Source organism: Chiloscyllium plagiosum, unplaced genomic scaffold, assembly GCF_037043375.1.
Source record: "Chiloscyllium plagiosum isolate Xiang-an unplaced genomic scaffold, Cpla_swu_hap1 HiC_scaffold_3, whole genome shotgun sequence".
Taxonomy (NCBI): Eukaryota; Metazoa; Chordata; class Chondrichthyes; order Orectolobiformes; family Hemiscylliidae; genus Chiloscyllium; species Chiloscyllium plagiosum.
This window is the reverse complement of record NW_028270141.1, coordinates 133,015,982-133,029,060: the sequence shown is the minus strand read 5'-3', so window position 1 is coordinate 133,029,060 and position 13,079 is coordinate 133,015,982. Positions and strand designations below refer to the sequence as shown.

The 13,079-nt window shown below is 40.6% G+C and overlaps 1 protein-coding gene across 2 annotated transcripts in view; it reads right to left on the bottom strand.

Annotated features, from left to right (window-relative positions):
* slc4a1ap (solute carrier family 4 member 1 adaptor protein) overlaps positions 1–13,079 on the bottom strand; it is a 155,417-nt gene that overhangs the window by 92,740 nt on the left and 49,598 nt on the right. For both annotated transcript variants that reach the window (XM_087983468.1, XM_043687239.2), the window contains exon 5: positions 2,395–2,455. In XM_087983468.1, the coding sequence (XP_087839594.1) occupies positions 2,395–2,455 (61 nt within the window). The remainder of the gene's footprint in view (positions 1–2,394; positions 2,456–13,079) is intronic.

Here is a 13,079-nt window from a genome sequence, read left to right as displayed (position 1 = left end):
AAATGGCAGGAGTTTGTAGGTATAATTGAGGACACTGTACAGAGGTTCATTCCCAAGAAAAGAAAGATTAACCGGGGAGGGATTAGACAACCTTGGCTGACAAAGGAAGTCAGGAAATGTATTAAAGAAAAAGAGAGATCCTATAAAGTGGCTAAGAACAGTGGGAAATCAGAAGATTGGGAAGGATAAAAAAGCAAACAGAGGATAACAAAGAGTGTAATAAGAAAGGAGAGGATCAAATATGAAGGTAGGCTAGCCAGTAATATTAGAAATAATAGTAAAAGTTTCTTTCAGGACATAAGAAACAAACGACAGGCAAAAGTAGACATTGGGCCACTTCAAACTGATGCAGGAAGCCTAGTGATGGGAAATAAGGAAATAGCAGGAGAACTTAACAAGTACTTTGCTTCAGTATTCACAGTGGAAGACATGAGTAATATCCCAAAAATTAAAGGGTGTCACGGGGCTGAGTTGAGTATGGTTGCCATTACGAAAGAGATAGTGCTAGAAAAGTTAAAAAGTCTTAAAATTGATAAATCTCCTGGCCCCGATGGGATACACCCTAGAGTTCTGAGAGAGGTGGCTGAGGAAATAGCAGAGGCATTGGTTGAGATCTTTCAAGAGTCACTGGAGTCAGGAAAGGTCCCGGATGATTGGAAGATGGCTGTTGTAACCCCCTTGTTCAAGAAAGGATCAAGGCAAAAGATGGAAAATTATAGGCCAATCAGCTTAACCTCGGTTGTTGGTAAAATTCTAGAATCCATCATTAAGGATGAGGTTTCTAAATTCTTGGAAGAGCAGAGTCTGATTAGAATAAGTCAACATGGATTTAGTTAAGGGAGGTCATGCCTGACAAACCTGTTGGAATTTTTTGAAGAGGTAACAAGTAGGTTAGGCCAGGGAAACCCAGTGGATGTGGTCTATCTAGACTTTCAAAAGGCCTTTGATAAGGTGCCACACGGGAGGCTGCTGAGCAAGGTGAGGGCCTATGGTGTTCGAGGTGAGCTGCTGGGATGGATTGAGGATTGGCTGTCTAACAGAAGGCAGAGAGTTGGGATACAAGGTTCTTTTTCAGAATGGCAGCCGGTGACGAGCGGTGTCCCGCAGGGTTCGGTGCTGGGGCCACAGCTGTTCGCATTATATATTAATGATTTGGATGAGGGAACCGGGGGCATTCTAGCGAAGTTTGCCGATGATACGAAGTTAGGTGGACAGGCAGGTAGTACTGAGGAAGTGGGGAGGCTACAGAAGGATCTCGACAGGTTGGGAGAGTGGTCCAGGAAATGGCTGATGGAATTTAACGTGAGCAAGTGCGAAGTCTTGCACTTTGGCAAAAAGAATAAAAGCATAGACTACTTTCTAAATGGTGAGAAAATTAATAAAGCCAAAGCACAAAGGGATCTGGGATTGCTAGTCGAGGATTCTCTAAAGGTAAACATGCAGGTTGAGTCCGTGATTAAGAAAGCGAATGCAATGTTGTCTCTTATCTAAAGAGGGTTGGAATATAAAAGCAGAGATGTACTACTAAGACTTTATAAAGCTCTGGTTAGGCCCCATTTGGAGTACTGTGTCCAGTTTTGGTCCCCACACCTCAGGAAGGACATACTGGCACTGGAACGTGTCCAGCGGAGATTCACATGGATGGTCCCTGGAATGACAGGTCTAACATATGAGGAACGGCTGAGGATACTGGGATTGTATTCGTTGGAGTTTAGAAGATTAAGGGGAGACTTAATAGAGACGTACAAAATAATACATGGCTTGGAAAAGGTGGATGCTAGGAAATTGTTTCAGTTAGACGAGGAGACTAGGACCCGTGGACACAGCCTTAGAATTAGAGGGGGTCATTTCAGAACAGAAATGCGGAGACATTTCTTCACCCAGAGAGTGGTGGGCCTGGGGAATTCATTGCCACGGAGTGCAGTGGAAGCCGGGACGCTAAATGTCTTCAAGGCCGAGATTGATAGATTCTTGTTGTCTAGAGGAATTAAGGGCTACGGGGAGAACGCTGGTAAGTGGAGCTGAAATGCGCATCAGCCATGATTGAATGGCGGAGTGGACTCGATGGGCCGAATGGCCTTACTTCCACTCCTATGTCTTATGGTCTTATGGTCTAAATTGAACTGACAACACTAAAATTAATTTTAGCACCTATGCAAGTCTGAAAGGGTGGAAAGATATGATAAAAAGTCTAATAATTATCCAACAATAAACTTCGAATTTCAAACAAGTGCAAATGTTGGATGTTGAATCCATTTTTAATACCCTATTGTCTGGTCCCCATGGGAGGGAAGAATGACAGAAATGATATAGTCAAATGCCATTGTACAAGTTAACCAGTGATGTCAGTATCTTTAATATTTCCCTTTTTTTGTCAGACAAAATCTACTATACCTGACTCTACAGACCCAGGTACCACAGCCACGCTCATCATATTCATATTCCAACTCCTCACCTGCCAAGAAAAGAAATGAAAAGGAATGATTAGAAGATGTTTTCAACTTCTGGTTGTAGAATTTTAATTAACTATGCAGAGTTTCATCTTTCACACCATTGAATAACAAGAGGTGGTTTTTGGTGATGAATTGCAACTCAGAAATCACTTAAAAGCATCATATACATAATGAAGTACAGTGACTGTTATTTACACAATTGCTGCATACAACAGGTTGCAATACAAGAATGATCAATTCAACCACGAACTCTCTCGTGGGCCCTCAGTCCCGTGACTGTGCTCTCATCGATTGCCTATCCAAAGTTAAATTGCAGATGTCATAGCTTCAGGGAGACTGAAGCATTTTATTTTCAGGCCCATCAAAAACTCCATACTTTTCCCATCAATTTCATCGCCTCCCTAACCAGAGCTCCAGTCCTAACCAAGTGGACTGGAGCTCTGGCACCGCAACATTATAAACCCTATGTTGTCTCTATTTTGAAGGCTGCTCACTTCTCTGACAGAAACAAAATAATGTTTCTACTAGAATGCACACAAACTTGGCAAACAAAACTCACTGCATACAAAATGAAGCTAAGAGGAACTGACACCACAAATGATTACCAGGGCTGCCAGCTTCTGATCAAAGCAAGTCAATGTATTCCTATTCGATACCTCACAACATACTAGGCATCAGTGAACATGAATATTTTCAATGTCCTACTCTCTCAAAAAAGCAGAAATAACATCTCCAAACATTTCCATGGGGAAAAGATTAAGCAGTATCAAGCTATAGTAATTAGTCTACAATTCCATTGGACCAATCATTTCAATTCCCCTGCCATCCTTCCAAAGCAAGTGAAACAGGGACAGGTCCCACCCACTCTCTCTTGCTCCTTACATTCATTGTCACTGTCTACAGGCTTTAAGACAGGGATACTGGGATAAAAGGCAGTTAAGTCTTACTGGGTAGGCTCACTGCAGGAAATAAACAAGTGATTTACTTGACTCAGACACACTTTATGCAAATTGAATCAGCTAACACATAATTTATAAACCAGTCAGGTCAGAATATATATATTATCAGCCAGCAGCTATTCTAGGACTGTGAAAATACCACTGCGGTAATTGAAAACGCTGCTAAATATCAAGGGGAGAGGGAACAGTTTTACACTATTAAAAAACCTTTTTCTATAGAGATCGATGCTAACCTCTCTCAGCAAAGCTAGCTCCCACAGCAGTACTTCTGTTAATGTGATATGCATAGAATTGCCTGCAGGACAATTTTAAATTGGGGTGCAGAGAAATATGTTGGTCTTAACCCAGGGTGTTGGCCAATAAGTATTTCTTTATTCTGGTTTTTCTACTGTCAGTCAAGCGTCTCCAAGTGACTGATGGAATTGGGATCAGTGGTTTCACTGATGTGGGTAGAAAAGGTCAGTATCATGCATGCCTGTGTGTATATGTATGCATGTGCATATGTGCATGCATGGAAGCATTTAATTTATTTTTGCAAATTTAGTATTCGAGTCGCACTTTGCTCATGCCTGAGAATTGAAGAGCTTTCCACCTCACTATCCACAGGGAATAAATTCAGGTCAAAGCAGTGCGAATCATCAGCTTGTAAAGCTCCGGCATAACAATATACAATCAGGCCAAATGTCAGAGCAATATTTTTCCCACTTCCCATAACAACCACCCTTAGCTAGTCAAGCAGGACTGTAAACACCACGCCAAATGGTGCTGAACTAGGGAGCGATGTGGTATCTGCCCATTCCCATGCTGAACCAGGTTGTGGTTGACAATGTGCAGGTTACTTCGCTAACACTGGCTTTAACTTCACCTCTCTGCACTGAAAGCAAGCATATGAAACGGCAGTCACTCTGTAGCAAGGTAGTGTCCCAATATGTTTCTCCACATTTCATCATTAGCAATAGAAGATGCGAGTAGCCCTAAGCCACAGATGCATTCAAGCCAAAACTAGATAAGTACACAAAGGAGAAAAAAAGTAAAGAATAAGCTGATAGGTTTCATAATCATTAGGACAGACATGATGGATTAGTTAGAAAATTCCATCTAATTCTGATACACCCCGAGGACGATAACAGAATATTTTACATGATAGAAGCAGAAAATGCTAGAAATTCTCAGGAGGTTAGGCAGCATCAATGGACAGATATAAAGTTAATGGGCTGAATTTTAGCAGAAATTGGCTAAGTGACCATTTTGGAGAGCTACAGGGAAGATTTCTCTCCACGAGGCCTAATAGGTTTTTTCTTGCTATCTCCCCAAAGTCGCCTCATTACCTTTCCATTATGTCCCAATGGCACCTCACCTGTCACATTCTTCCACTCACCATAGGTAGAAATAGAGTCATACAGATGTGCAGCACAGAAGCATACCTTTCGGTCCATGCCGACCAGATATTCTAAACTAATCTAGTCCCATTTGCAGCAACTTGGCCCATATCCTTCTAAACCCTTCCTATTCATATACCCATTCAGGTGCCTTTTAAATGTTGTAATTGTACCAGCCTCCACCACTTCCTCTGACAGCTTATTCCTTACCCACCCTCAGCCCAGGGAAAAGACCTTGCCCAGTTACCTGATATATGCCTGTCATGATTTTATAAACCTCTATCAGGTCACCCCTCAGCCTCTGAGACTCCAGGGAAAAAGACCCAGCCTATTCAGCCTCTTCCTATAGCTCAAACTCTCCAACCCTGGCAACATCCTTGTAAATCTTTTCTGAACTCTTTCAAGCATCACAACATACTTGTCAGTACTGGGGCACTGGAATTCTTGGCACTGGGCTATATTTAAAAGGCACTTGTACATCAGGTATAGCTCTGGAAGTCCGCAGCTGCCCTTCATGGTTCATGGCATTTGCCCTGTACTTCTCAAATAAGGCAAAATCAGTGCCATGCTTTGCAGACAGAGACATGGAGAGAAGGGTCTTCATCTTCCTGCAGCACCAGCAGAGGAGACCATGACATCAAACAATGCCAGTCTGAGTTGAGTTTGTCAGCTTGGGACAGTGAGGTAAAAACAATGACTGCAGATGCTGGAAACCAGATTCTGGATTAGTGGTGCTAGAAGAGCACAGCAGTTCAGGCAGCATCCAAGGAGCAGCGAAATCGACATTTCGGCAAAAGCCCTTCATCAGGAATTGGGACAGTGTCAACTGTCTATGGAACCATGTAGAAATGCAACATGTAGCTTCACAAGGATAAGTCCCACCATAGTCTATTTGCTACCTCACACATATGCTCTCTGCTACTGCATTCACCCCCGTCAAGGTTCATGGTCTACCAATCTCACTGTTGCATATAACATATTCATTTACTCGCTCTGCTCCACAGCACCATCCCCTTCTCCCACTGTTCTCACTATTCTCTCTGCATTGTGTACTCACTCACTCAGCACACCACATCACATTTCCCCTCCCTGCACTAGCCATGTCCATCTAACACAATCCCTCCTTTTTTCTTATTCCAGGAGAAAATGGTCTATAATAAAAAGGAGAGTGAAGACAGGTGGTGGGGCACCTCCCTAGCTTGGCTGGGGACCTGAGGATAACCCAAACTAGGAAGGAGTTAAAGCTGGTAACAAGAAGTTACAAAAAGCTACAAGGGAGAAAGACTGGAGAAACAAAGCTAAGCACCAAATATGTCTTGAATGTGGAATTATGTCAAAAAGACAACAAATTCTAGCATTTTCTATATTACTAATGTAAGCTGACAGCTCTATAACTGCCAACCTTATATCAGTAATCTAGAAAATGCTAGAATTTATCATTTAAAAATGTGACAAATGAACACATGCACAAAAATAGTCTTATCGGCATAATGAGCATAGATTTGTAAATGGATAACCATACATGACAAACTTGGATGAGTTTTTTTGGAAGATATTTCTAATAAAATTAATAAAGGGGAGTTGATGAATGTAATACATTTGAATTTAGAGAATGCTGTTAATAAATGCCCACAGAAAGTTGCTTAGCAAAATTAAAGCACATGGGACAGAAAGTAATAAAATGACAAAGATTAAGGACAGGCTAACAGACAGAAACAGAAATTAAGTATAAATGGGTCATTCTATCGATGGTAGACTGTGGGTTACTGCAAAGATCAATACTGGAGGCCTCAGCTGCTCACAATATACAATCAATGATTTGGATGTGGGGACCAAACAGAATATTCCACAGCTTACAGGTAGTATAAGCCAAAGAGGAATATGCATTGTGAAGATGGAAAGTATTTCAAGAGGATTTAGAAAGGTGTAATGATTGGAAAAGAACATGGGAGATGGAATAGAAAACCAAAAGGTTTAGAAGCAGACTGTTCCACTTCCCTGCCTTTTCCCTATAATCCTTGATTCCCTGATAACGATGTGGAAAAATCTGAGGTTATTTACTTTGGTAGGAAGAACAAATTTTGAGAGTATTTCTTAAATGATGAGAAGTCAGAAAGTTAGTGGACTGTTAGTCTTGATCATTAGAAGATTTGACTACAGTGAAGTCTTACTTTTCCCACCTTTACAGTCTGGGTGTCTATGTAATACTGTTGTCCTTTGAAGGACCTCACATCACTCAAAAGTGAAACCCCCTCTCTCAAAGAAGGAAATACCCCATACATCTGGGTATGGCGATGACAATTTTCATTTCCACTGCACACTTACTATTTAATTTGATTTGATTTGATTTATTATTGTCATGTGCTGAGATACTGAGTGAAAAGTATTGTTTTGCGTGCTAACCAGACTAATCATACTTTTCATAAGTACATCATAGTAATAGAACAGAATGCAGAATATAGTATTAAGCTACCAGAGAAGGCGCAGAGAAAGTTCAGCTCCAATTTATGAGAGGCCCGTTCATAAGTATGATAACAGCAAGGAAGAAGCTGTTCTTAAATCTGTTGGTGCGTGTTTTTCAAACTTTTGTATCTTCTGCCAGACAGAAGAGGGTGGAAGAGGGTATAGCAGGGTGGGAGGGATCTTAGATTATTTTGGCTGCTTTCCCAAGGCAGTGGGAAGTATCAATGGACTAAATAGAAGGAAGACTGATTTTCGTGTTGGACTGGGCTACGTTCACAACTCTAATTTCTTGCGGTCTTGGGCATAGCAGTTGCCATACTGAGCTATGATAGAGCCATTTGGGTGCTTTCTATGGTACATCTTTAAAAATTGGTAAAAGTTGTTTTGCACATGCTGAATTTCCTTAATAAAAACTGAAAGAACTGTGGATCAGAAACAAAACCAGAAGGAGCTGGAAAAGCTCATCAGGTCTGGCAGTATCTGTGATGAGAAATCAAAGTTAACGTTTCAAATCTAGTGACCCTTCCTCAGAACCAGACCTGAAACGGTAACTTTGATTTTTCTTCACAGATGCTGCCAGACCTGTTGAGCTTTTCCGAATTTCCTTAGCTATCTAAGAAAGTTGAAGCAACGGGGTGATTTCTTGACTGCAGCATTGAGGTGGATCGACCAGGATAAATTGCTGGTGATATTTACTCCTAGAAACTGGAAGCTGTCGACCAACTCTACCTCAGCACCATTGATACAGTCAGGGACATGTCCTCCACGCCAATTCCTGAAATTGTTGACACAATCCTTTACACCATGCCACTAAGCTGTCACTTTCCTGGACTCTTTTTGTTGTTTGAGATCCGACCAACTAAAGTAGTCATCAGCAAATGTGTGAGTGGAAGTAGATCACATAATCGTGAGTTATAAGGAAGATAGCGAGCAGCTGAGTATGCTGTCTTGAGGGGCACCGGTGTTGATTATTGTGGAGGACAACGGAAGGAAACAGCATTGCACTTTACACATTTGTTCAATACTCAGCCTCTTCCCCTTAGTCAACTCCCAAACGTACACATTAATTTCTGAGTCGTCCTCCAAGTCAACTGCACAGGCTTTGACCTTCCCCATATTCCCATCCAACTGTCTATCTGCTAATCTCCCCCATTCTCCTTCGGCCCAAGGTGCACTGTGACAATGTGCCAGACATGGTCATGCAATTTCCACCCACCAAAGCCAGGGTGTTGATGAAAAACGATGACTTCCTACATTATCCTGTTCCCTTCTACACATTATTGTTTCCCCTATCCCCTTTTTATGTTGAGTTGGTCTCTCCTTTCACAACTGTTATCCAGCATCCTGCCTCCAACTCTACAGTTGAATTCCCTGACTTCACTCCTGTAGCAGTGGTCCCTGATAATCTCCTCCTTTCCCTCAAACGGGATAACAATTGTTTATTTGAGTGAATGCAAGAAGAGTCAGCCTTATCAGTCTAAAACTAAAACTCTGCAAAGGTTTCCAACTTTTATACACACTTAGTAAAATGTATTAAATTCTTATCTGATCAATGCAAACCATATGTTGCTCAGATGTCCCAGCACTAGTTTACTTATTTGGCACAACACATAGAACAGGCATCGTCTTCATTTTACCCAAGGCTTTCTCATCTTTGCTGATGGCTTGATCTGTCCTTTGTTCTGCTTCTTCACATCGATGATTCTTCAGCTTTGTCCCATTTACTTTTACTAAAAGCATTTGTGACTGGAAATACAACCCTTCGAGGATTTGACTACAGTGAAGTCTTACTTTTCCCACCTTTACAGTCTGGGTGTCTATGTAATACTGTTGTCCTTTGAAGGACCTCACATCACTCAAAAGTGAAACCCCCTCTCTCAAAGAAGGAAATACCCCATACATCTGGGTATGGCGATGACAATTTTCATTTCCACTGCACACTTACTATTTAATTTGATTTATTATTGTCATGTCCTGAGATACTGAGTGAAAAGTATTGTTTTGCGTGCTAACCAGACTAATCATACTTTTCATAAGTACATCATAGTAATAGAGCAGAATGCAGAAAATAGTATTAAGCTACCAGAGAAGGTGCAGAGAAAGTTCAGCTCCAATTTATGAAACCAAGTCAACTCCTTCAAGGTTCAACTTGTGATAAGGTAGAATAGAGTAAAGGCTTGGGGGAAAAACAATTGTAAAAGAGAAAATTGTTAACATGCAGCTTCCCACTCTTCCCAACCACATCACTTATATCACATGAACACAGTACTTCGATAATGTGGAGGTGTTCAAAGAAGTCATAAAAGGTGTTAACTGCAAACTGTTAGGGTGAAAGCCACCCAATATCATAGCAAACAAATTTCCAGCCTAAAGCAACACTGTCTGACCAAGATGATCGAAGGACCAGTGCAGGCTTTGGTCAATGTCAACTAAATTGATTGCTTTCATTAAACAGAATTAGTAGTGCTTTGTAAAGTAAATTAAAATTAGGACTAATGTTCTTACTATAGCAGGTAAAGTATCACTTAGGTCTATCACATTCTAATCATGATGCTCTTTCTACACAACCCCCCCCCCCCCCCCACCCCCGGCAAAGGAAACATGGAGACAGTGCAGTGTTGGACCATGGCGCTACAGACTGTGGTGGGTCATAATGGTCCTCGGAGTGATAGATGGATATATAAATTGGTTCAGTGAAAAATCATCACAGCAGAAGGGGCTGAATTGTGACTGAACTATGATTACTTGTATTCATAATGCCAACTTATATACAAGTACACAAAATTTAAAAAAAGGATTTCACAATTACAATTATTTTAGTGTGAAACTAATGGTACAATGCTGCAAAATGCTATTTTCATTAATTTACAGAATAGAAATAAATGGTTTATTGCAATCTGTGTTTTACATTAAAGCCCACAGATCACACATCAGTCTGATTTCATGAAATTCTTGATCATTGAGAGAGAATACTCATGAGTTTTATAAACTAGGAGACTGGGTTATCTCATGGCCTATTCGTTCTATATCTTATTATGGAACGGGGTCTTTTCTCCTTAATTCCACAACACAGTTACATTTTACAGGAGATGATGGTTATGGGAGGCTGGATTCAAAACTTTTTAGTCTTGACAGTGCTTTTTCCACATTTCAGTAATGTGCGCACACGTTCAGTTGTTTGAATGCATCAGAGCAGCTGTACGTGTTACCTAGGATCAGTCTTGTTACTTGTTTCTGACTATTTTGAAACGTCTTCGCGTGCTCCTTGTTACGTCCAGATTTCCAAACATTACTGCATATTCAACAATAAATCTTGCACAACTATTAAAAGTGATTTTGACAGTTTGTGGTGTGTTTTGGTGCTTGAGAAGTCACAGCATGCAAACTCACCCAATTGCTCTCTTAAGTGTGTCATGCATCTGATTATCCTACATGAAAGTATACCCCCAGAAACCAAATGCACACTTATTCATCATATTTCTTTTTTGACAGGGGGCAAAATAGTTGGTGTTGTTGTGCATGAAATAATTCCATAAAATTGCATTGCACCTCTATGGGCTCAATCTCATGTGATTCATTGCTGCTCATTCACTCAAAGTAATTGCCCCTTCTGACATATAGCTTTGATTATGACTCTCCCAAACAGATGTGGTCATCCATACATTGATAACAATGTTTAGGGATGATAAATCAATACAAGCATTGTTCAAAAGTCTAATAGTATCTAACTTAATTTCTGAATGGGACCAAGATCGTGGCATTATCCAAAAGAAAGAACTTGATTCATACTGAAAGGATTATTGACAACATTGAGAGACACAATACAGTACACATGATGAGCTCACTCTTGATTGTTGATCTACACAGCTAAAATCAGTTAGCAATACTATCGACAGAAAAATAGAAAATGCTTGTGAAACTCAGCAGGTATGACAACATCTGTGGAGACAGGAACAGAGTTAATGTTTCAAGTCTGCTATGACTTTTTCCAGAGTGAAGAGAAATGGAAGTCTGATGTGTTTAATGCCACTGAAAAATTGGGAACAGCAATTAAAACAGAAAGGAGGGAAGGGAAAATCTCTGTCCTCGTCCTGCAGTAATACAAGTTGAAGAAAGATCGCCTTATTTTCCATTATGCACTTTACAGTCTTTTGGATTCAGAATTGCCTTCAACAATTTTAGACCATAAACTTTGTGATACCCTAACCCCCCAACGGCTGGTTCCTGTGATTTTATTTTCAACAGACCCGATCTATACTCTACTATTTTTACCTATTCTGGATCCATGAGATTGTGGATAAAGATGAGATGTTAAACTCTCTCTCTCAATGGATCATTTAGATCCATTGCATTATGTCAAAGGTGGTGAACAAGGAACATCCCCCTGTGGCCTTGCCAGTATTTATCTCTCAATCAACATCACGAAGACATGTTATTTGATCATTATTGTTTGCTGTTTGCACAAGCTGTGTGTGTAGCTAGAGTGTGACACTGGAAAAAGCACAGCAGGTCAGGCAGCATATGAGCAGCAGGAGAGTGGACATTTCAGACAAGACCTCTCATCAGGGCTAATGAGGGATCCTGGCCAAAATGTCGACTCTCCTGGTCCTTAGATGCTGCCCGACCTGCTGTGTGCTTCTTCCAGCACCACACTGTACCTACACTGACTCACCAACATCGCCAAGCTTTATGTACACAGATTGGCTGCGACATTTCCTACATTACAAAAGTTACTATGCTTAAAAAGTAGTTTGATGGCTGTCAAGCAGTTGAAGCTGTGAAAAGTGCTGTGAAACATCGGTTTTAGTTTACTGTACCAAAAGGTGACAATGCCCTCCATCTTTGAGGTTGAAGCAAACCGACCGATTACTTGTTTCAATAACTCAGGATCTTCATTTTCTTGTTATAGACACAATATACTTCCAGGTTTTCTGATGCAGATTTGCAATTTTTCATTTTACTGGTCAATGGTTCATGACTTTTAGAAGTGGTGCAAGGATTTGGAACAGATTAATTAAATCTAATCATTCAGGCCCCAATTTATTATTTCGTAGCTTTAATTGTGGTCTTTTAACCAGAGTTACCTGAGAATTAATTGTATTTACTTAAATGGACAATGAATGTCAAGAATAGTGTTCACATTAAGGCGTGTCCAATACTAATATTAAATTATGATTAAAAACATGCATTTAAGTAGCACCTTTAATGTAATGTCTTCACAGAAGCTTTATCAAATAAAATTTGATACTGAGCAACATTGACCAAAATGCTTGTTCATAGATCTGTTTTTCAAGGGCTCTTAAAGGAGGAGGGAGGTGGTAGTATTGAGGGAAGGATCAGTGCTGGGTCCGCTGCTTTAAGTCATGATTTGGATGTGAATGTCAGTGGTCTGATTAGTAAGCTTGCAGGTAACACCAAAATTCATAGTACATTGGATAGTGAAGAAGGTTACCTCACAGTACATGACCTTGATCAGATGGGCTGAGGAGTGGCAAATGGAGTTTAATTTAGATAAATGTGAGGTGTTGCATTTTGGTAAGGCAATCAGGACACGGCTTATAAACTTAATGGTAAGGTCCTGGAGGGTATTGCTGAACAAAGGTCTGGGGTGCAGGTTCATAGTTCCTTGAAAGTGGAGTCAGAGGGAGACAAGGTGGTGAAGACAGTGTTTGGTACACTTGCCTTTATTGGTCAGTGCACTGGATATAGGAGTTCGGAGGTCATGTTGCAGCTGTACAGGACATTGGTTAGGCCACTTTTGGAATACTGTGTTCAATTCTAATCTCTCAAGATGTTGTGAAACTTGAAAGTGTCCAGAAAAAATT